Raw genomic sequence first — 24171 nt, forward strand, 5'->3', positions numbered from 1 at the left:
GATTCGAGAAACAAGCTAGTCCTCTGACACCTGTCGCTTGAAGTCACGTCTGCCTTGGGACTGGCCCAGGAGCTTTCCGGAGGTACCACCATCTCTCCCCGTGCACCTGCACGAAGCACTGAGGCAGGTGGGAGCGGGCGCCACGCTGTCTGCTTCCAGAGGTGACCCAGCGACGCCTCGGCTGGGGCATGTTGCCAAAGTGCTCCTTACAGAGATCACACATGGCATGGCAGAGTTTGGGAGAAAGACGCGGTGTGGTGGTCGCTCTGAGTAACCCCAGAACGGCAGGGGAGGAGGTCTAGGGAGCAGCTTTATCCCTTCAGGAAAAGGCTTTGGAATAGCGACTCGGCAGCGCCGGCCGAGGCGGGGGGGCGTGGCCCTGCCGCTCGGTGGGCGGGGCCTTTCCCGGCTGTAGGCGGGGCTCTCCGCCCTGCTTCTGGCGCACCCACGGCCACGCGGGGGCGCTCTAGGCCGCTCCCGTCCCGTTCCATCCCTGCGCCCCCGTGCCGAGCGCGGAGCCGGCACGGCCGCCATGGAGGTCAGCGCGGACTCCGGTCAGTGCTGCCCCCGTAAACCTCCTCCTCGGGGCCCGCCGCGCGGGGCGGCGGCGGCGGGGCCGGGCTGTGTACGCGACGGGGGCGGGCGGTGGCGACGGCAGCTCTCTCTAAATATAAACTGGCGGTGACAGAAAAGCGGGAGCTTGCTGCTGTCGAAGGGAGCTGCCGGGAGCAGGAGGAGGGGGTGGAGAGGGAGGAGGGGGAGGAGGAGGAGAAGAAGAGACGCCGTCGCCGGCCCGGTTCCGGTGCCGGAGAGGGGGGGGAGCTGCGGGGCGTCTCTCGCCGCCTCCCCTCCTTCCCCAGCCGGCAACATGGCCGCGGCCGCCCAGGACGAGCTCAGTAAGTGCTCGCGGCGCAGGGACTTACAGCGGGGGCGGGCGGGCGGGCGACCCCCCCGGAGTTTCCCCGCAGCTTCCCCGCAGCGGGTCTCCTCTGCGGTGGGGCTCGGCCCCCGGCCCGGCCGGGCGGTGACGGCAGGGGGACCGGACCGGCCGTGGGAAGCCATCTCGGGAAGCGGAAACCGAGAGCAGCGGCACCTCCCGCGTCCCCGGCTCGTCCGCGGACACGCCGACTGCGTGACCTTGTGGGGAGGTGGCGGCGGCTCCTGGCCGGGACCGAGCTTGGGGTCGCCGAGACCACTGGCTCCGGGGCAGCGGCCTCCGCCCACCGCTCCTGTACGGACACTGGCGGCAGCGCCTCTGCCCGTCGGTGCTCTCGCCCTGCGCTGTGCGACTGCCGTGTTTGAACCACAGCAGCGGCGTGAGCACAACGCCGGCTGGCCCGTCCAGGGGCGGGTTCGCCCCGAGTGCTGTGCCGGGCGGTGGGTGCGAGAGCGCATCGAGGCCGCCCCTGCGGCGCTCGGCACATGACCGGAGGTGCCGCTGCCGCCGAGCATTCGAGACTGCGGAGCTCGGCCCTGCCTTCTTGTCATCTCCAGAACCCTTTCTCAGGGACTCTGGGAAAGCACCCGATCAGCTGCTCTGTGGAGAAGCTTATGGAACTTCAAAAAAAGCGGTTTCTCTTCCCTTGCGTTTCCTGGCCTGACATAAAGATGGTTCTTATCTGTGAAGAGTTAATAGCTAGATAGCATATGACTCAGCCAAATGAGAGGGCCTTTGGTTGCCCTGAAGTACTTGGCAGTCGTCAGAGAGAAAGGGCAGAAGAAATACTTTGAGCATATTTGAGCACTATTGGCTTTCAGTACTAAAGAATTTCTGTGTGCTCTTTCTTCATTTGTTGTTTACTTTTTTCATTGTTGTCTGTTGGTTTTTTGGTTTTGTTTTTTTTTTTTTTTAATTTTGAGCCTCTGCGTAGACAACTTCCTAATTCTGCGCTTTGTTAGCTGTTACTGGAACTAGGCTGAGTGATATGATAATGGGTGGCAATATTCCTTATGTAGCCAAGGTCCCATGGTGGAGTAGAGAAGAATCTTGATGCTGTACTGATCCTAGAACTGGAGGACCCAAATGCCAAGATATTTTTTCCATTGACACCTGGGATAAATTGATGTAAGGACACTGAAAGCTCTTACTGCTGCTGTCATTGAAGAAATTTTGTTGTTAGATTTACAATGCTATCATGATTCCCCTTGGTGAAACCAGTCAGTGTGAGATCTTTTCCTTGTGACTCCTTGGCTTTTATGTGTGCGTACTCTGACTTTCCAGGCTCCAGATCTGATCCTGCAAAAAATTAGTCCCTCAGCCATGTGCCTGTTGCTGCACCTCTCTTTCTCTTAAGAAAGCTAAAAAGACAAATATCCCTAGACTGAGATTCACATTAATAATTACATTATGTCATTCAGGTTATTTGACCATGACATCCTTCAAAAATGATAGAGTTTTATTGGTTTGCTTAGGAATCTTTTCTTTGGGTGGGAGGAGGAATCTCTTCTTGGAAATTTCTTTTTGTTTAGTTTGGGTGTTTTGCGGTACCTCTCTGTCGCTGAAAAGAAGGTACTGTAATCTTAAATAAAAAATTAATTAAAGCTAATGGAAAAAAGAGCAATTTCATGTAGAGAAAGAGAGGGAAGCTAAGCCTCCATATGGGCTTGCTGTCTTTTGTTACATTCAAATAGTTAAATTTCGGCATATTTGGAAAGGAATAATTTCTTTTTCAGGACTACGACGACTAGTCCTGAAATAACAAAAATGATTACCATTAGTTTTAGATTGGAGAACCAAGTTTCCTTGCTTTATATTCACATGGCTGTAGGAAGTTTTCATCTATAGCCCCTGTCAAACATGGAAACTCTGTGAATATGCTGTGTAAAGGATGCTTCTCATTTTAGAGGACAGGTTGTTTAAAGCATAAGATATGGCAATTTAAAAATTAATGCAAAATCAGTAAATTGTCCCTAAAGCTACGAGTTCAGATACAAGAAAGGCAAGATAATCTTGAGTAATACTAGTCATCAATTCAAATGGAGAACCTGTGACTGGAATATTGCAAATTGCAACATGGGTTCTGGTGTACTATTCCAGCTTTTACAATGAAAGAAGTGAATTAATAGAATGGGCAAAAACCATAGTATATCCCTCCTCCAACAGGCCTTCCTAGCCTTTTCCAGTCAAATCTTGTAAAGCAACCTGCTGAGTGGCCTGTTCATACAAGTGCTCCCTTAAGTTTTTGGTTGTAGGCACACAAGGGGTTACTGGTAGAGACAAGAATAGCACCAGCAAATCCTGACTCACTGTTTGCTGCTATAATCATGCTAGTTATGTTTTCTCCCAGTGTCTAATAACATTTGAACAAGAATTTGACTCCTATTTTAGTAGTTGAGCAGCAGATGGGAACTTTATTCTTCTGCGTGTGGAATAATGAAGAGTTACTTCGTTCTAGAGAGACAAAAGGGTGTGTTAGAGCTTTTCCTTTAGTAGGAACTTGCCCCTAAAACTACCCCTGCCATCCATGAGGTGAAATTGAAATGCTTTTGCTCCCAGAACTCTTCATTTGATGTAGGGCCCTTTGGAGAAAATGTAGGGGGATGCTTGTGCATGTAATGCTTCTGCAGTGTTCAGGTAATAGAGGAGGGTCTCAGGGGTTTTTGTCTGATTTACTGAAACCATTGTAGAAATTATTTATTTTGTCGCAGTTCCACCACTCTGTCAAACTGATAGTTCTCAGGAAAGTGAAGATAAATTCTAACTTTGTGCACAGATCTGCTCTGTTTTGCAGACAACTCAGACACTCTTTTTAGTTCCTCACATGTTTTGTGGTTAACAGTCAAACTGTGAAGTACAGCTAGTTTGACATGTCCTAGCCCCAGCAGTCTCTCTAGTCAGTTTTCATAAAAGGAAGGGTGTGTTTTACTTGATACTCTGCTACACAAATGTGCATGCTGAGGGTTCTGTGTGGAATAACTGGTGTGCTGTATGTAATATCTATAAATGCCAGAGGGAACTGATTTGAAATGGTACTGTGCTTGGCTGAACTGAGAGATTTCTGTGATAAAAATACAGATATACAGTGGCATAGCCAGGCTTTTTTTTTTTTCTTTTTCTTTTTGGTAATTAAAATAATGAGGGTAAACTCTTTGAATTCTTGGCTCTGTTGAGGTAGCTATTTTACTGTTTATCCATATTGTTATCCTTTTTCCCTCCTTGTCATTCTCTCACTTATCTTTGACGAGCTCCATGTCAGTATTTGCCAAATGGAAGGAAAGGGCATGTTTTTCCTGAGAGAAGGCTGTGGGGTTTTACTGTTACCTTGGGTGACCACAGGGTCAGTTCTGAAGTAACAAAATGTAAAATAATGCTCATTCTTTTATGGATGGTATTGCAGGATTTGGAAGTTAGTGTCTCATTGTCAATGTAGTTTTTTTGTAGAGTTTTTATGCATTATCTGTGTTTTGAAAGTGATTCCTTTCTTTTTTGTCTTTGCAAGGTTGTTAAGTGCTGAAACCAGTGTTCCTCCTTGTAGTCATAAATGGAGATTGGAAAGAACCAGAAGTGAAACATGTGTTTCCTCACAGATAGGTAGCTACATTGCCATGGTAACTTGGGAATTGCAGATTCCAAATATACCATGTCAGTTTACACAAATTGAACACTGGTGTTGGAAATAGAGATACAAAGATACATCTTGTTTTTCTGCCCCTTGTTTCTTTTATATACGATGGAAGGAAATGTTTTCTTCATATGCAGTGCCTTTTGTTCAGTTCTCCATATTTGTCTTCTTGTAAGCACCTTTTTTTCCTCAAAAAAGTGCCACAAAATTGGTGAAAGTACATTTTTTGTGAAAGTACTACACAGCAGCATGAAAAGAAGTGATTGTGCCAAAATATGTGAATAACTCTTTCAAATTCTGCATGGATTTAGTTGTATGTATTTTAAAAGTAAATCTACTTACCGATTTTTTTACTCAAGCACCTTATTCTTTGTTGTATTGTGCTTTTTAATCCATAGTAAAATGCTAACTGTCATAGCTGTGGCACACGTATGATTTTTCTAAGATTGGTTTCCAGCTGCTAAGGCTTTTTGCAAACAGTTTTTGTCCTTTCTGCCTGAGCCCCCAATCCTCCTTGGTATGTAGTAAAGCAAGTTAGACATTTTGCTTTACTTATTTTCTACTATCAGATAAGCTCCTAAAATTGCAGTAGTGCAGTTTTTCAGTTGGTAGTAGGGGCTGTAGAATCAGATGGAGAAGATTTTAGCTCTATACTTACAACTTTGGAAATGCATGACATGGGGAATTGAGACCAGTTGCAAACGAGCTGTATTGTTTGATGTCTGGCCCATAGTGGTCTGTTTGCGGGCTGTGAAGAGATACTCAGGAAAGGCACTTTCCTCATGCCAGCCAGGAGGTCTGCTGCACACAGGAAGACAGGACACAGCATTTGAGATGCAGCTACTTCATCTACAATTACTTTTCTGGGCCATTGAGTGTGGTGCTTCAAATCACCAGTGTTTATGATTTCCTGTAATGAATGCTGTCAGCTTGAGAGATGGTCTTAATTGTTAGTAGAATAAAAACCATGGAGGAAATGTTTGATGTACAATACTTGGGAGGTTTTATAGCTCTTTGTTTTCCTGTCCCACTGCTATGGATACAGCCTGCATCAGCAGCATGAGAGAGTACTCTGACAAACTCCTGGCCAGTTTCTTAACTACATCCAGGTACCAGTATCCTTGAATTGGCTGAAGAGTCTTGTTATGATTATGGTTAAAGAAGAATATCTGATGACAGTATTAGGGCTTAAATGACTTTGCAGCAGAGGTATGAGCAAAGTAATAAACTTATCTCACAGACAGCTTTTTTCCCTCCTGATTTCTATTATTATTGCTCTTGATATTATTATTATTTCAACCATTCTGGTTGTTGCTTGAAACGAGAATAATGGAGGAAGCTGGAAGTGGGGCAGGTGCTTGCAATTCAGTGCATTGCTGCATTTCCTGAGAGCACATGCAAAATGCACTTGGTCAGTTTCTCTCCGTTTGAGAAGGTCTGTGTGTCCTCCAGTGGCTACCAACAAATGGCTTTGGAACTAACTTCGGTTGTGTTTCCTTACCCTTCTTTTTGATCTGTTGCAATATTAAAGAACATGTTGAGAAAGTTCCTCAGTTGACTTGCTTGAGAGTGATGGATCTGCAGTGTTCTCCTGGAGTTCTAGGTCCAAGGGGAAAGATTTTATGGTTTTTATTAATTGATGTGACTTCTGTAGTCCCTTACTGCCTGTGTGGTAGTGAGACACCAAGGAGGTTCTTGAGTAGGGGCTCATTGGGAAGGGAGGAACAGGAGGGGTGGGGGAAGGATGACCCAAGAAGGAAGGTGAAAAGAAGTCAAATATCATGATTTTTATAAAAATTGAAACATGAGATAAGTGTTATAGAGCCATTGACTAGCTGACACCTAAGTTGTCTGTGAAATCTGTATGAAATGAGATTGACTCATATCTTCAGTTTATTGTATAGATGCTGCAGAGTTTTGGCAGTAGTTTCCTTGACAGTAAAATTTCATCGTCCTCTATCTGTTCAGTTGGCTGTCATATTTGCTCAGCAGAAAATGAAATTTTGGAAGTGGCATGTTTGTGTTTAATCTGCATCTAGCAGAGGAGGAATGGTGCTATGAATGCAGGGATAGCACAGGTTTTAAAAATAGGACAGTAAAAGCTTCTGAAGCCAAATCATCATAGGTTTGCTGGTTAGAGCTGTATTTGCATTTCAACATCCCTTTTTTTCACTTTGGTTCTAACGATATCCATTCACCTGAGTCTTTACTGCTGCCCTGTACCAGTGCTTTTTTTTCCTTTTTTTTTTCCCCACTGTAGTTGTTTACAGTCAGCTTGATGATCCTCCTCTGCTGAAGGAGGCCTCTCCTTGGTCTCCCTCTAATCTCAGCTCACCATAGGTCACTTTACATTAGTCTTTGGGAAAATACTTCCTCTTGGTAAGATGTTTTAAGACCTTTAGTCCTTCAAAAGCATTGGGTCTCCTTGCTCCCTTGGGACTGGGCTTCATTGCTGCAGGATGAAAAACATGCTTTTGGTCCTGTGCACAAGAACTCTGCTCGGTCCAGCTGTTGGGAATGCTGCTGTTGTTGGGGAAGCTTTGCTTTGCTTCTGGTGTAGCTGTTGGGGCAGCTGCATGCTGGCACTTAAAATAAGGACTTTCAACCTTGTTTTTATAAAAACAAATGATCCTCAGCCTTTGTGCTTGAGCTATTGATGGAAGATTTTGTTGTCATCTGTTTTTATGAAATGATTTTTTGTTCATTCCTTTCTGGATTTGGGGAGTAGATCAGCTGGCCAGAGGAAGGCAAGTTGAAACACCCCAGCTTTGTGGCGTGATAGTAGGATCACAACAGTGTATCCTACATTTCATGCTTGTGCTCTTACTCCTATTGATGATAGTGCTGTGTTTCTGAAAACAGTTCAGCTACTTAAAACAAACAAGTAACTGGCTCAGCCAACATTTGTTCAGATTTTCTGGGAGCCCTAAGTGCCCCAGTGGTCAGGTGCTGAACAGGTTAGCCTGTGTCAAGATGTTGTATGAATACTCCTGTAACCCTAACCTATGCGTATCAAATTTACCTTGGAACAGTTGTCTCAAGCTTCAAAAAAACTGATTTTTCACTAAATTGTTTCTTGTGTTTTCTGGTGTGTGGACTGTACATGCAAAGGCAGCCTTAATTGTTTTTGTCTTTGGTAGGAGAGGTCTTGTGCTTGTGAAAGCTAATGCTAGAAGCCATCAGGCTGGATTCTACCATGAATTGTTTTCTTGTGTTAAAAATCTGTGATGAGTGCTTTTGAGATACAAGTACTCTAATGACATTGTGCAGCATTTCTTTTAAGTCCATTAGGGGATGTTCAGAAAAAGTTTTTGTGCTACAGAAATTTTGAATTTCAACCAGTTTCTCTTTTTCTTTTTTCTTTCTTTAATTAATTGCAGATCAGCTGGAGCGCGTGTTCTTACGTCTTGGCCATGCAGAAACAGATGAGCAGTTACAGAACATTATTTCCAAATTCCTACCCCCTGTTCTCCTCAAGCTGTCCAGCACACAGGAAGGAGTTCGCAAAAAGGTAAGGGTTCAATTTACCATAAAGATATATTGTCCTGGTCAGGGAGAAGGAAATGCCTGTGATGTATCATGGTTTGCTATACTTGGGTGTTCTCTGTTGAGAAAATTACTCTTTGAGGAAATTTTATCATTACCGTAATAGAGAATTGGTTCATTACACCTGTTATAGCTTAAACAAAACAGTTAGTGCTTGTGTCAGCACGGGTTTTGCAGATGTGTGGAGGCTGTATTTGTTTCCACTTGAGGCCAGCTAGCTCCCAGTTAGCTTGGGAGCAAGGCTTGCTGCCATAGGGACAGTTGCCTTGGCTTCCAGGGCTATTGTGCTTCCGCCTGACTTAGGGCACGTGTGAAGCAAGCTGCCTTCTGTGCACAAAATACCATGAAGCCATACTCATTGATGTCATTCACTTGACTGATAACTGGAATAAGAGCAAGAACCAAGTTATTTTGAAGATGGACTGTCATACCTATCTGAAAAAAATCAGTTCTGTGGTACATAAGACGGCTTTATCACAAAATATATTCAGGTACCTTACTTAATATGTACCAAAAGTGTTTGGTTTTTGCCTGTAACTGGGCATAAGGAGCAAGGACCAAGCAGTGTTAGAGGTGGAATTTAATATGTAACTATCAGCATTCAGTTTCAGGGGAATTAAGTTTCCTACATTAGGTTTTAGGTCTGTTAATAGGAGTGGAGTGGAATATTCTAGAGTGCAGGTGAGGTGTAGGGGGTTAGTGGTGGAAAAGAAGTTTTTCATAAGTCCCTCTGTCTTGTAGAAATAGGGAAATGATCATACTGTCACTGCATTTATAAGTAGATTTCAGAACCTGCAAGTTACTGAAGCATAGATTTTTCTCAAAGTTTTGCACAAAACATGTCTCTAAGAGTGATTACCTGAAAGTGGATCTGTCGAAATCCTGGATGTTCCTCTGACAGCCCTGGAGGACTCGAGACCCTGGCAGAGGGCTCAGAGACCTTGGCATGGAGTCAAAGACACCTGTGCCTTTGATTTTAGCCCATGGAAACAGTTACCAATTTTGTGCGAAGAGTTACAAACCACAAGAGTTTGAATAGAATGATAGTGAATTTATCACTGTGTGAAAATGTAGAATTTTGGGGTTTTATAATGGGGGTTCTGGAGGCAAGATGGAGGGATTTGGGCGTGTCCTGTCCTTCCTCCTGTTTCTTCTTAGCCTCCATCTTCTGCTGTGATGGCATTTTTGGATTGGTTTAGAGTAGAGACAGACTGTCTAACATAGATGATGTTAGACAAAAATTATTGTAAATAAAGTACACGTAGTTTTTAGCATAAAAAGATAACACTGCCCTGAGGGCAGTCAGTGTGCCTGAACCTGACCTGCCAGACAGATCTCGGTGGGTTGGAGAAGGAGTGTGTTAGATAAGAGAAAGTAAACAACCTTGAGAACGAGAGCCAAGGAATCCTGTCGTCTTCTTCGGTCTTGGGGCTGGGAAGAAGAGACTTTCTAACACCTTGGGGTCATCTCAACACCAGAGACCTTGTCATGGATCCATGGATGTCATGCCATTCCACTGTGTTTAAGGACATATACTGCAACTCAGATGGGGCTTTCTTCTGAATACCTGCTTACCATGTGTGCTTGAAGCTGTGCTGAAAGGCATTTAACCAGCTGGTGAAATTTCCTAGGGTACTTTTGTGTTATCTTTTCTCTCTAACCTGAAATCTATTGTCAGTTATTTGGGAGTGTTGGAAGATTCAGGAAAGGGGGAGGACTAGTCTTTTGAAAATTAAAGGTAAAGAAGCCTCTTCAAATCACAAGCCTACTTAAGGGTGTGTTGTAGTGGTAGCCGTTAACAGTTTTTACATGAGAGTGAATAATGAAATAGAATGCATTTTTTCTTCCTTTTAGGTGTTTAAACTCTTGATTTTCATTCTCACCAGATGTTTATAATACAAGCAATTATAGCACTTGATCATTTGAACATGTTTCTTGAGTTCTGTCTAAGTATCTCCTACCCTTTCTCAGAGAGATCTTTGTAGACAGGTTTTTTTTCCTCTCTAAAATATTATGAATTTGTAACTGTTGCAGTAAATTTACAGCAGCAAAATTTGGAAGCTGTCAGTGTTACTTAGTTTGTTAGTTTCTCTCTGATAAACAAATTTTTTATCACATGCTTGCACTCAGCTCTGCAGTTTCTCTGGATTATAGCTGGACATTATTTTGTTTGAGACCTAGTCATGGAATGGATGTAAAGATGGTGTCTAAGAGGCTGCTCATATGCAGCTCAGCATCCATATGGTTCTGCAGTTTCCATTTTGGGCTTCAGTGACAGCATATTACGACCAAGGCAATGATCCCTTGAAAACACAGGACACCCTGTTTCTTTGCCTTGAATTGTTTGAAGTCAGCATGAATCTCGGAGTGGCTCTGACTGGTTTTGCCGCAACTGAATTGACTTCATCTAATTCACTTACATTTTTTTGAGAATCTAATGAAGTTTGCAAGCAACATGCAGATGTTCAGTGTGATTTCTCAGAATGGATAATGGTTCCAGAGTAGAAATTGTAGTTTTTCAATTTTCTTCATTCAGTTACGATACTTCCTTCAGGAGATTTGCAATTGGCACTTTAATGATGCTAAGAAACTACCTAGTGGGATTGTAGAATCATGGGATAATTCAGGACTTTAGAAGGTCTCCAGACCAATCTCCTATTAAAACAGTCCATTACAAGTTCAGTTTGAGATGAAGGTGAAGATTTTATCAAGATGGGTCGTGGAAAACCTCTGAGAATAAAAACTGTACAATCCATCTGGGCCCGAACTTCACTGCTTGATAGTCTTCATCATGAGGGAATACCACAGTGCAGCTCTCTTGTTTCTACACACTGTGGCCCCAGCTTTGCTTTGCTGTCTGCTCCCCTCGAGCATCTGCCTGCTCCCATTGGCATTGCTGCTGGAGCTCTCCCCGCCCAGGCAGGACTGCACATTGCTTCTGCCTGGCATTCACAGCACCCCTGTTGGCTTCTCCTCTTGTTTGAAGGATTACAGTTCTGTAACGTTCCACTCCAAACAGTTCTCGTACACTTACTTGATAACTTTATTATGGGTGTGGATGGTTTTTTTTGCCTGCTTTGTGAATTTGAGTTATTCTGCAGCTCAGTATAGAGCAGGGGTACAGATTTCCAAGCCAGATAAAGTTTTGACAGATAGTAACCAAACTGTGGAGAGAACTGGTCATCTTCAGTAATCCTTTCTTTTATTTCTGTTGATAGATGTTATTGATTGTGGTGTGGTTTGGGACTTTGGTGTTTGTCTTAACAGTGGCATCATTTCAAGATAATATAAATGATGGCTGCTGATTTCTTACAAATAAAATAATCACTTAGATCAGGCCTGGTTTGCTTATACTAAGCCTGTCTAATGGATTATGGTTGATGATTAGACCTCAAATTAGCAACATTAATGGTGGTTCTTTCAAGTTTGTTTATTTTTTTTTCCTTCCTGTCAGGTCATGGAGCTGCTGGTTCATCTGAATAAGCGCATCAAAAGTCGACCAAAAATTCAGCTTCCAGTAGAGACACTGCTAGTTCAGTATCAAGATCCTTCTGCAGTGTCATTTGTCACTGTAAGTGTTCTTCCAAGATTGTTTGCTGCTTTACTTTAGCAAGCAGAATAGTCTTTAAAGCTCCTGTATTTAGCTCTGTCAGTTTTCCTAGCAAGTATGTAATTGTTAATGAGGTTGATGTTTTAAGAGCTTTTTTTATATTCAGTTTTATAGTCTGGTGTGGGTGAAACTTGGTTTCATAAAGCATTTTGCTGTTCAAATTAGACAGCTACTCTTGTACTTCATGGTTGCATGAATCATCATTGCTTGTATTGTGAAGGGTCTGTTCATTGGTAAAAGCTGCATTTTGCAAGCAGCTATCAATCCTTATCCTGATATCTGCAGGATCAGAGTTTTACTTAAAACACCATTATCTCTTTGAACTCATGAGGACCTGTATTTTTATGTGGTTTTAGCATCAGGACTGTAGCTGAGCAAGATGAAAAAAATGTTATTTTATAGATTGTGAAACTTTCACAGATTATTTCATTCAATCTAATTTAAAAAGTGAAAATAGTTTTATAATGTTTTTCCAAAACTATGAGACAGTTTACATTTAAGTTTTTATAAGTCTGTTGCAAATCATCATCATGAAACAAAAGTGATTAAATCATAGGGAAACTTTGTACTTTTTGTTTTACTGTTAAGTCCTGTGTGTAGCATAAATGAAAAATATGACATGTTAGAAATGTATGGAGAAATATTTAGACTTTAAACAGCAGTGACATACATAAAAGTAGTTTTAGGTTGTCCTCAGCAAGTGGCTTTATCTGGTATTCACATTTTAGAAATGACCAAGACTTCTGGAGTGCATATGTCCTGTAGAGCAAAACAAACCATCTTGTTTAGAGACATACTTGACAAACTCTGTATTTGGCTGTACTTGTCAAAAGATCTTGTCGTTCATGTATCTCAGCAATGCATATTCCTTTGCATCATAAGGCTTCATAGCATTTTAACTCAAGTGTCGTCTACAAAGTAGTGTAGTGTACTACAGCACTCCTCTTTGGCACTGCTTTCAGCCAGGTCATGGAACACAACTCTTACCTCTGCAGTTCTTGGCTGGATTTAGGTGAACAGCATAGTCCAGTATTCAGTATTGCTCTGCTGTGCTGTCCTGTCACTGGATGCTAACTGCATTTGCTGCTTTTAAATGAGGTGATTTAGAAACATGTTTTTAAGAGAAATTTTGTCTATGCTGCTGACTTTGTATTTATTCAATATTGTATTCTATTTTATTTCAGAAATAGGTAAGAGAGATCATTACATTTGCTTTATTTTAAGCTGTTGCTTATTTGCAGGTGCTTTTGGTGAAATTGACAGTGAAAAAGACATATCAGAGAGAGCTTTTTTCATTGTTTTTTTTTCCACCTTTTAAAGCAGAGGCCCAGCAAGACCTGCTTGGACTAGTCCTTGCCGAGTCTTCACTATATGTTTGTCAGTCTGATAAGTCTTAGACTTAAGAAATTGGTCTTGCAAAACATATGTCGTTTCCAATACCCAATTATGTAACAGAACATACAACAAGAGTTTAAGGAACACATACTTCTTTTCCATTGCTGCAATGTGCTTTTTCTACCCCTTTAGAATTTTACCATAATTTATGTTAAGATGGGATACCCCCGTCTGCCTGTGGAAAAACAATGTGAATTGGCTCCAACCCTTCTCACTGCCATGGAAGGGAAACCTCAGCCACAACAAGACAGGTATGACTTCTTAGTCTTGGAGTGAATTTTGTTGGTATTGATTTAGTAAAATAATTTATATTAGTTGTTTAAAGATTTCTTTTCCTTAGTGCTGTCTTCATGACTTAGGATGTTCTTGCCATGTACAATTTGGATCAGTAAATCAGTTATTTGAGTGGTACAAGAAATTGTTATGGTCTAAAGCTGTAATAATATACAGAATCTGCAGCAGCAGACTCCCTATATGACAAGAGGGAGTGTTATGATGGAAGTGAAATGCCTGTCCGTATCCCCCATGCATCTTCATCAAGTTCTGGTTTCCAGCTTAAGGCCAGACCTTCAGTAGATGCCCTCTGACCAGCTGCAGGAGCAGTGCTAGATGTCTCAGACTGGCCATTCTAAATTGAGAGGTAGTGTTTCAAGTAAGTAGGAGTTCTAGCTAAGTTGTAATATATGAAAAAAGTGTTGGGAACTGCTGTATGCTAAGAATCTCTATGGGTGGTCCTGGTTCTTACCTACACTGAGATGAGTTTCAACTGTGTTGGTATTGCAAAATGTCATTAAAATCATGTCTTCATTCACTCTACATACTGTAATGGTGTAAAAATATTTTTAAATTACATTACTGGAAGGTCTTGAGTAAAATCTTGTTCCATTCATTAGATTAGTGTGAAAATACTTGAAGCATGTTTTTTCTCTGTTGAAAAGGCAAGTACATGAGTGAAGAGACCTTTGGAAAATCCGGCTGTACTGCTAGATGTTCGCCAGTGGGTCTTAAGGATGAGACAGCCCTATTCTGTATTTTGTGGCATAATTGTGAAACTGTCAAAAATCCGGACAAAGACAGTGACTTTATCTCTCCAGATGTCTGCATGCATGCAGACACATATATTCCGTTTTAAGGACATATCCTAATTTATCTTCTGCTTTTCATTTTTAAGTACATTAGGTGGTAAATAGAAGCCACTGGGTTGTGAATATGTTCAACTTTGTTAAGATTCTCTCTTTTTTTTGCTATTAAGAAAGGGGTTTGTTGTAAAAGGTTTCTCTCTTGTATGTTATAAGTAAACAGGTGTGGTTTTTTAAATGGTTGCAGTAAATGTAATTGTTTTTCAGCCTAATGCATCTTCTAATACCAACCCTTTTTCACATGAAATACCCTGCTGAACCACTGAAAGCAGCAGCTTCTCCATTTAATCTTGCTGAAAAACCAAAGACTGTACAGCTGCTTTTGGACTTTATGTTGGATGTTCTTCTTATGCCTTATGGGTGAGTTGATACCAGGCTTCTCTAGCATTGATGTGTTCTTTATGTGTGAAACAGTACAAGCTACACCCTTGAAAACACATTTAAAGTGTGCTGTTACTTCCTAGCTCAAATGAAATCAGTAGAAAAGTACAAAAGAAGTTGATAATTGTAATAACGAGATAGCCAACCCTTTCAAAGAGAAGCCTGACAAAAATGTGTGCCATCTTTCTGCTGTTGAGTTTTAAGGCTTATTGTTCTGAGATCATAAGCAAGAATAATCTCTAAAAACTTGTGCTTTCTAGAGTTAAACCTTTGAACACAATTGGTCTTCTGTCTGTGTTTTGGTGAAAAATGTTCAAACTGCAGTGATGTTGTCTTAGTGTGAACACTGTTTTTGAAAACAAGAAGAATGTGCAGAACAACTTGAATTTACTGATCACTGTTTGTTAGGAACCTTCTAGTGTCTAAAATCAATACTTTCTCAAAATGTTTTCCCACTAACTGTTTTTGGGGTGTTTTTGTGTCTTTGTATTGCTAGGGGAGCTTTTGCTTTGGAAAAAAAATAGAAATAGTTTTGATGGACGAACGTGTTTCTGGTTTTTTTCTGGCAATATAAGTCTCATAGGATTGGTGCCAGTATGATCTATTTGATCATATTTCTTGCTCACCGGAGTGGATTATCCTGAAGGAATGAATTTAAAATAGCAAGCCCATGGTCTTTCTCCATGTCCATTTGTTGGGGGCCATGCTTTCCATCAGATAGGGGAGCACTTCCGTTTCATTTGAATATACAGAATCTTGCATCACACAGTTTCAAATACCTGTTCTTCTGTTCATGATTCACACTCTTCAGTTGGCTCAGGCTAATTGCACTTAGTGTCATCCATTGCTGTAGCTTCAGCAGATGAATCCTTGGGCTTTCCAGTGAGACTTCAGTCTCTTCCACACTTTACTACTCTGGCCAAGCATGAGTTTTTAAATCACAGAATCATTTAGTTTGAAAGAGACCTCTGAGAAAACACTCAGAGACACTGAAAGTAGGAGGTGAATGTTTTAATTTTCTTTCCAGAAGGTGCTAGAGAGTGTCTTGAGTTAGCTTGTGGTTCTGGTTGTCTGTCTCTTGAAGTCTTGCTCCCTGGGGTGAAGCTGTTTGCAGTGGTTCACAGCTAATTTATGCTTGTTAGAACTTGGTCCATCATTTTCCAGTTGTGATTTAGCCTTACCAGTTTGCTGCAGTAAAGGAAACAGAAAGCTTAACTGTAGGGTTTAAAGCTCATAATAAAGTGTTTAAAGTTTTAACTAATGAGACTTGGAATTAATTCCTATTGTTGAGATTGTTTACCTTTTTGTTGCCTGTGTGCTGAATGCAAGGTGGGAGGCTGGCTGGGGCAAAAGAATTCTTGCTGGTCTCTGCAGTGCAATTTTGAGGCCATTTGGCCATCTTCCAAGGATACATGGAGCAGTGGTGTGGCTTTTATAAAAGCATGAAGGTGAGCACAGGGCAGCTGCACTAGCCAGTCTTGTGAAAGAACAAGCTCCGTAAACTTTTTTTTATTTTTGCTTTCCTTCTCTCCCCAGTATTAAAACTACCATTTTCCAAAACAATATCTCATTTATTATTTTACATCAGGATGTTTCCTGCCACTTGTGCTGCATAGGCTTCATTGTTTCCTGTGTTAGGTTTGTATTTTTTATAGAAATCGTACAAATGTTACTGGAGCTTTTAACATGAGTTTCATGTTAGACAGCATGAGTATTTAGTTCTAATACAAAATAAATAATTTTTTTCTGGTTTGTAAGCTAAGGACTCTTTCTGGAAATGCCAGTGGACCCTTCCCTTTTCTAACTGAAGTTTGTTTTCGTTTACAATGACATTGTTATGGCTCTTGCAGAATATGTGGGGATAATTGGCAGCAGAGCCTCAAATTCTATCTTATGTTGGAGTCATGGGATTAATTAGAGAAAAATAATCAAGTTGGACAATTTATGTGTCTTTCTCAATTCCAGAATCTAATTCAGCTGATAATGTGGATTGGAAAAGGCTCTAATAAAAATCTTTCCCTGCCTGCTTAGGTTTGTATTGAATGAATCTCAAAGTCGACAAAACGTGCCCTCGGCCCAGGGGTCTTCATCAAGTAGTGTGGGAGGTCCTGGAATCCCTCAGCCACCTCCAGGGATGAGCTTTTATGCAGCCAAAAGGGTTATTGGAGATAGTCCGTGGACACCAGAGCTGCTAGAACAGGTATTTAGAGCTATGGGGCTGGTCCGTGGTGAATTGTGGGTATGCTAATGGGACAGTTGCAGATGGAGGAATGGAAAGCTGGAGGGAAAATATGTAATTGATTCTGACCAGGTCTTTAGTTGACCTGAGGGAATTTAGTGAGGAATTTTGCATGATGCCTTAAAGAATTTAGCCGGGGAGGAAGGTGATTGGGAAGCAGCCGTGACTGCAGCCTACTCTTGTGTTTTGCTCTGAAAGGTTGCAACAGTGTCTTCCGAAGCATCCCTTTTCAGCAGTGGTGTAACAGAGTATCCCGTAATGGTGATGCTGGTACTTGCTGAAGATGACTTCGACCGGAGTCAAGCTAAGAGAGGGAGAGCATGTGAACTTCTCCTTAAGCAAGCAGAAGCCATGATTTGAGACAGCTGAGGTGCTACAGTTACTGTAACATCCGATTTCTTGTCAGTAACCCTGCTTTTCCCTGGTGTTGAACAGTGTAAGCTGGGGATAGTGAAGTTCATTGAGGCTGAGCAAGTGCCCGAACTTGAAGCTGTTATACACCTGGTCGTAGCCTCCAGTGATACAAGACACAGTGTTGCCACTGCAGCAGACCTTGAACTAAAGAGCAAGCAAAGGTAAGGTCTGGATGGTTGAAAAAGATGGTGTTAGTATTCCTGAAACAGCTATTGCAATGAATGTAGTGCTCCAGAGAGACTGTGCTGGAGGTGAGGAAGGCTGAGATTCCCTGTATATGTGTGAAGCTGCCATGTCTTCCCACTGGGCTGGGAATTATGTGGTTTGCAGTCTTGCAGATGGAAATGTCATTTGTCTTCAAAGATGATACTTTAGTTGTGTGGGTTTGATCAATTTTGGCATCACTTCTGAGCCATTTTCTTACCAAATCATAAAAAATAGTGGTGGTTTCCGCTATACACATTGCCCCCTGTGCATTATCAGTTGTCAATAAGGCTTTAGTAAATGATTCCCAGAAAAGTATACTTTCATTTAATTTATTAGGAGAGTAAAGAGACTAATTGTGAAATGGATCATAGTCTAGAAAGTTTGGCAAACACTGTTGTCAGTTATTACTGAAGCTTCTGCTCACCTGCAGTTCGCCCCTCATCATGTAAAAGACAATGCTTCTGTCTTTAACTCATCAAGAGGCCAGAGCAATGGCTGTTGATACTGTTTGCTGAGACATTGACAATGGGAGATTTGCTAGCTCATGTAGGAGGCTGGAGCAAGATAGGGCCATCTTTGAAATATGTAGGTGGCTTCTGTAGAAGTATTTAACATGGAGTCAGATTTTCCATGTGAAACTTTCTGCAGCTGAAGTTGTTCAGGTGCCTCAGTCGTGACAGGGGAGATGATTGTATTAAATGATGAAGCATGATTAAGAAAGCTGGTCTCTCCTTCTTGTCTTATGTTTCCTTCTAATGAGAAAGATGTCCAGAGAGAAAAAGAACTGTGTGGACAATATGTAATGTTAAATGTCTTTTATAATAGACATTTATAATACCTGGTTCAAAGATTACTGATATTACCATGGTCTGTATGTCTTGTTTCAGTAGCAGAGAAGGGAGCATGTAAGTTTCTAACAAGTTACTTGCTATCATGTTGTCAGAAATTGTTAAAGTGTAATTAGTTCACATTCTTTATGAGTATATATTATGTGGATGTGGGAAAAGAGGTCAGAAGTCAAACTGTGAAGTTCTATGTAAATTTTGGGACTGATATGAATATGATGCAAAATGCTGTATTTTAAGTCAAAGGTCAGAATCATAACATGTTTTTGTTCAATATGGTTTTTTCCTTCAGTTTAATTGACTGGAACAATCCTGCTATCATCAACAAAATGTATAAAGTGTATCTTGGGGATATACCACTGAAAACCAAGGAGGTAAGATTTGCCTCCAGAGTTGTCTATCTTCTTAATTGCTGAAGAAGTAATATTAGTTGTCTTACTTTAAAAGTAAAAAACGTATTTGTGTTTCTTTAATCTATCACTTCCTTTGATATCTGCTTTCACTGAATATTTATGTTATTTGACTAATTTTTTTCTCTGTGCCAGTGTGTTCTGATTTGTAGCAGAAAGTAATTTACTGTTGTCCAGAGATGCACTGTTTAATCTCTGTTTCTGACAGGGTTCTGTGCTGAAACCAGAAATGAAACGAGAGTCAGTCAGCACCCGTGTTAAATTAAAGATAGTTCCTCATCTTCTACGATCCCGGCAAGCTGCGGAAATGTTCCCAGCTAACATTCAGGTGATGCATATTTTCCAAAGCTACACTTCCTAATAAGTTTGATGATACAGTTCCTCCAGTACTTAGAGTTAGGAAGCATTGTTACTGATGACAGTGTTTAAAGAAGAGGGGGAATGAAAATCTTTGAAAGTGAACCAGACACTCTGTAATCTGCTCCTTCCTTTTCGTCAGGTGGTGTACGATGGACTCTTTGGTGCAAACACAAATGCAAAACTGAGAAGTCTGTCTTTGCAGTTTGTACATCATATTTGTGTCATGTAAGTAGTTCAGAGAGCACAGTGTTTCTTAGCTATTTGCCTAGAAGCCACTCTGTTTAATAAAGATATAACTGAACCAATGAGTCCTAAAACGCAGGGCAAGTAGGGGTTTCTTTTTACTTAATCTGGAAAGCTCAGTGTGTCTGTGCTTGCACACAGGAAGTTGTAATATCTGATCTTAACACAGTCGAGAGAAGTGATACTAGAGAATAACCTTTTCAGGGATGCAAAAGATAATATTTTGTGGGTTTCTCTAATTGCAGTTGTCCAGAGAGTAAAATAAAGCCCTTAGGTCCAATGCTTTTAAATGGACTTACAAAGCTGATCAATGAATACAAAGAGGTAAGATGAAAAGTTTTTTTACTATAATTCTTCATGTGAATACAAGCAAAAGTTAAATTTATTTATGATGGGAACTGATGTATCTTTTTTTGTGTTTGCTTGAGAGGTTGCTGGAGAATACCTTTTAAGAATTTTTGTTGGAAGAGAAGCAGATATTTTAAAATGCTATATAGCAAAACTGTTTTATTTATGTAACACTGATAGATAAGTGCTTGGGCACCATTTGCAAAATCTATAGAAAGTAATAGTGCTAGTAATATAAAGAGAGAAGTCAAAGTAGTATCTAGCTGCCCTTACTCTGGAGCACACAAGGACCTCAACTCTGCATGTTTATCCCATTGTGTTAAGCATCTGTATAGGCCTGCTTGTTATACATTCCAACCTATTTATCCAGGGATAGTATTACTGTGAGAAGGGTTTTACCAAAGAGAACTGCAATACTAGTCTGGCCTGATGAGATGTTTCCAGTGCCATTTCAAAAGTCAAATTCTCCATGATACTCCTACATGTACCATAGAAAGGGCAGATGTTGCAGATCACCTTTTCTGCAGCTTTAAGCTTCTTGCTGCTTTGACCTTTGAATGTGACCTTCTGGCCTGAGTTGGCATTTGAATGCATGGGACACCCTGCCATAGGGAAGGGAATGAAAAAAGAGGAAGTAAGCCCCTGTGTATAATTGTGCTGTATTGGTCATCCACAGGATGCGTTTTGCAAACAGCTTCCTTTGTTTACAGCTGCTGTTCAGAGCCAGTGGTTTCTGCCCCTTTGCTACTGTTTCATATCCTCACTGAATCTCCTTACTTGTTTCTCTTGAACTAAAATATGGGCAGCTGAGACCAGAACAGAGATTTGCATTTTGCCACAATTTGCAGTTTCTCTATTTCTTAGACAAAAGTGTGCTCCCTTTGTTTCTATATGTTTTTATTCTTGGATAGAAATACTTGGTATTTTAGGATTCTTTTTCCATGAAAGCCTGCTTGAGCAATTTTAAGACAGGATTTAAAGTAAATGTTTATTATAAAAGATATACCAGTGTGTATTTCTGGTTTTGCTAAATTCTGTTTATTGTTTTATTATTCAAGGATTCAAAACTGCTATCAATGGCATATTCAGCAGTTGGAAAGCTCTCCAGGTAACTGAAACATCATTTAAGCAATGGGGCATTGAACAACTTCTCCAGAGTAACCAGTTAATTTATCAGCAGCAAGTTTTATGCCATCTACCAATTTTGCAGTTGAGTGCACAATGCAGAGAAAAGTGTTCTTCTTGTGACAACTTCAGAGATGTAAAAAAAAATACATTTTCAGCTGATAGCTTCTCTAGCAGTGATTAATGGCAGCTCATGAATTATGCACAGAATTTAGGAAACGGTTCCCCATTCTGGATTGCCAGAAATACAGATTTAAGGAATGTACAGCAAAGACCAGAGGGCATGAAGCTAGGCAAGTGGTATGTTCAGTCATGTACAGGTGATCCAAGTGGTTGTCCATAAAATGTCTCACTTTCCAAACAGTGTTAAGGGAGGAAGAATGTGTTGCTTTATGGTGGGAATGGATAAGATAGAGCAAACTGTCTGTGCTGGCTCTAATTATTTGACACTTAAAATTTGGAATGAGGGGAAGACCAATGAAGTGTGAAGCATTTCAATTTAATAAAACAAAAGCTTCATGGATTAAAATATCTTGTTTCAGCCGAATGCCTCAGCTTTTTACCAAGGATATAGCACTGGTACAGCAGTTTTTTGAAGCCCTATGCAAGGTGGGTGCCGATGGGGCTTTGGGAAATCATTATTTTCTTCTGATTTTGCTGGATTCTTGACACTATACACTGTAAAGTGCAAACTCTTTGTTTTTTTGCTGCAGGAAGATGCTGATACTAGGCTTGCCATTCAAGAGGCATTGTCTATGATGGTTGGAGCATATAGTAACTTGGAAGGAGCCCAGCGTACCTTGATGGAAGCTCTTGTAGCTTCTTATTTAATAAAGGTATTTTCAGTGCAGTCAAAATCACATACCTTAAAAAAAAAGTGATTAATTGTCTTCCTGTTTCCTGACACTTCCTGTTAGATAATTCTGGATCAGATCTTCCTTTTCTTACTGAATGTATTGGCCTGTCTGGGAGAAGGCAGGGTGTGTATGCTCAGATAAAATATTTTTAACATGGCTCGGTGATGCCAAGTTGGTAATACTGCAGTTCTCTGTTGTTGTTCTGTTTAGCAAAAAACCAAATCCATTACAATTGCATTGTATGTTTCTCATAGTCTTCTCCTTAGAAAACTTCAAGAAGTAAATGCTTCAGGGACAGTCTTCTGAAACACTGTGGGACATGGAGATTTTGGTAGAAAGGATCAATCACTGCTAAGTGGGGTTTCAGCAGGCTGTGTGATATGTGACATAAGGCATCTGTGGACCTCTCCAGGAGCTTAGCCTTGAGACACTAAATCAGACTTGACCTACTCATATTTTGAGTACTTTCTTTGTGTTCAGAATACACCAAAGGTCTGGATTTTCAGAAGGAGCAAGTATTGTATACTCTCTGTCTGCATGAGTACCCAGTCTGACTGTGAAGGTTGTATGTATTTCTAGAGTAAGAGATAATTTTCATGCTGACAACCCCTTTCCTCAAGGGATCTAAATCTCCAGGCAGTACCTTTTTGAGACAATGTGTACCTTACAGACACAATCACCACCATAAACTGGTATTTCTTTCCCACCTCTCCTAAGCATAGCTCTGTTTTTTGTGGCAAGATGATATATGTCAGTTTCATTTCAAAACTGCCTGGATGGAGCAGTTCAGTTTTTCAAGAATTAGTATGATTCCCTGAAATGTGTATATGTTTAATTAAACATTTAATTCCCCATTTGTGTATATATGAGAAGTTTGCTTTTCTTTGCCCTGTCTCGTGCTATATGAACTGTAAGCATGAGTAGTGTCTCAAAATCTCTAAACTTTAAATCATGTTGGTACCAGAGGTCAAAAAAAAATGACTGATGTACAAGTGGTGAGTGAAAGTCATTACTGCTGTCATTTAAGACTCAACCATATGTTTGTATCTTTTCCCTTTAAGCCTGAAGTTCAAGTACGTCAAGTGGCTGTAAAATTTGCTAGCACAGTGTTTCCTCCAGATCATATCCCTTCCAGATACTTACTCCTGTTAGCTGCAGGAGACCCGTAAGTTGTTTTCCTTTATAAATTATTTTCTCATATATATACTTATGTATGTTTGTCTATATGTATATATATGTGTCTACATACATATATATGCATATGCACACACACATGTATATACATTAATTATAATATATATATAATATGTATATTTGCATTAAATATGAATACATATATCTGTGTGTTCATAAGTTAGCACATAAAGAACTTGAAGAAAATTAAATATGGTAATTTGGAAATCAAACTTCTTGACATTCTCATGGAGAACTGTTACTCTACTCAGTGACAGTCTTGAGATTGTTTTTCTTGTTTCAGATGAACTGCAGTCACTAAAGCATTTCATACTAATGATCAGTTGCAATTGCAAAAGTAAAAATGCATTAACTGAAATCACTTTTACAGTGTCTAGAAGTTATTTTTTCCAGGTAAATTCTGTCAGTCTATTTTTAGCTTGTATTTGCAGAGAGTTGAGCATGCAGTTTTGAGAGTTGCCACTCTGCTGAAGAGTAGGTGACTCCTTAAATTACAGTAATAATTTCATTTGCAGTTTTCTGTTACTGCAATGTAAGTGGTGGGTTTTTTTCCCCAATTTATTTTCATTACTAAAATTTTGATGAAAGCTGCTGTTGTATAACTAAGGAAAGCTAAGCAGATTAGCTGCAACAACCAGCTCTGTCATTACAGTGTCAGCACTGTTTCAGGAGTAGTTATCTATTGTTAAGTAGATAATGATAAATCTAGTAGGTGGCAGCTGAAGCTTGACTATAGGAAGTGATAGGGAGAAGTAGCAGATAGGAAAACCAGGATGTGGGAACCAGAAACTGATGGTGAAACCTAGAAGGATGTAGGAGGAATAGAAGTGAGCTCATCCAGACAGTTTTGCAGAGAGCACTCAGTACTATCCCTTTTTCTTTCCTGTCTCTAAAATAAGCAAATATTAAAAGTTGTAGTGGAAGATTTTTTTTCTCTTTCTTTCAAAAAAAAAAACAAAAAAACCCCCACTTCTCACTTAAAAACGGTTCTCTCTCCCTCAGCTTCCCAACATATCTTATTGCTCATTAAAGGCTTTTTGTTCAGTGCAAATAATGTCTGTTTCTCATCTTTTCTTCTGAAAGGCGGGAGGAGGTACATGGAGAAGCCCAGCGAGTATTGAGAACATTTTCTGGAAAAAATGAAAAGGAGAGTTCTGGGAAGCAGATGCCTTCCTTCCCTGAAATGGTCCATTACATTCAAGACAAGGTACAGTGCTTCTGACACAGTATAAAGACAAATAGATATGTGAATCTCAGGCATGGGATAGGTGTGGTCTTGCCTTCCTACAGCTGCCC

At 40.7% G+C, this 24171-nt stretch overlaps 1 protein-coding gene across 1 annotated transcript in view; it reads left to right on the plus strand.

Annotated features, from left to right (window-relative positions):
* The first annotated feature begins 1422 nt into the window (after positions 1 to 1422).
* Positions 1423 to 24171, plus strand: part of ECPAS (Ecm29 proteasome adaptor and scaffold) — a 57598-nt gene continuing 34849 nt past the window's right edge. Inside the window, exons 1-16 of the mRNA XM_058824375.1 lie at positions 1423 to 1432; positions 7943 to 8073; positions 11563 to 11679; positions 13246 to 13364; positions 14460 to 14612; positions 16665 to 16833; positions 17308 to 17447; positions 18631 to 18712; positions 18957 to 19076; positions 19248 to 19333; positions 19597 to 19675; positions 20758 to 20807; positions 21367 to 21433; positions 21538 to 21660; positions 22743 to 22846; positions 23959 to 24082. Coding sequence (XP_058680358.1) covers positions 1423 to 1432; positions 7943 to 8073; positions 11563 to 11679; positions 13246 to 13364; positions 14460 to 14612; positions 16665 to 16833; positions 17308 to 17447; positions 18631 to 18712; positions 18957 to 19076; positions 19248 to 19333; positions 19597 to 19675; positions 20758 to 20807; positions 21367 to 21433; positions 21538 to 21660; positions 22743 to 22846; positions 23959 to 24082 — 1674 coding nt within the window. The remainder of the gene's footprint in view (positions 1433 to 7942; positions 8074 to 11562; positions 11680 to 13245; positions 13365 to 14459; positions 14613 to 16664; positions 16834 to 17307; positions 17448 to 18630; positions 18713 to 18956; positions 19077 to 19247; positions 19334 to 19596; positions 19676 to 20757; positions 20808 to 21366; positions 21434 to 21537; positions 21661 to 22742; positions 22847 to 23958; positions 24083 to 24171) is intronic.

Source organism: Ammospiza caudacuta, chromosome Z (genome assembly GCF_027887145.1).
Source record: "Ammospiza caudacuta isolate bAmmCau1 chromosome Z, bAmmCau1.pri, whole genome shotgun sequence".
Lineage (NCBI taxonomy): Eukaryota > Metazoa > Chordata > Aves > Passeriformes > Passerellidae > Ammospiza > Ammospiza caudacuta.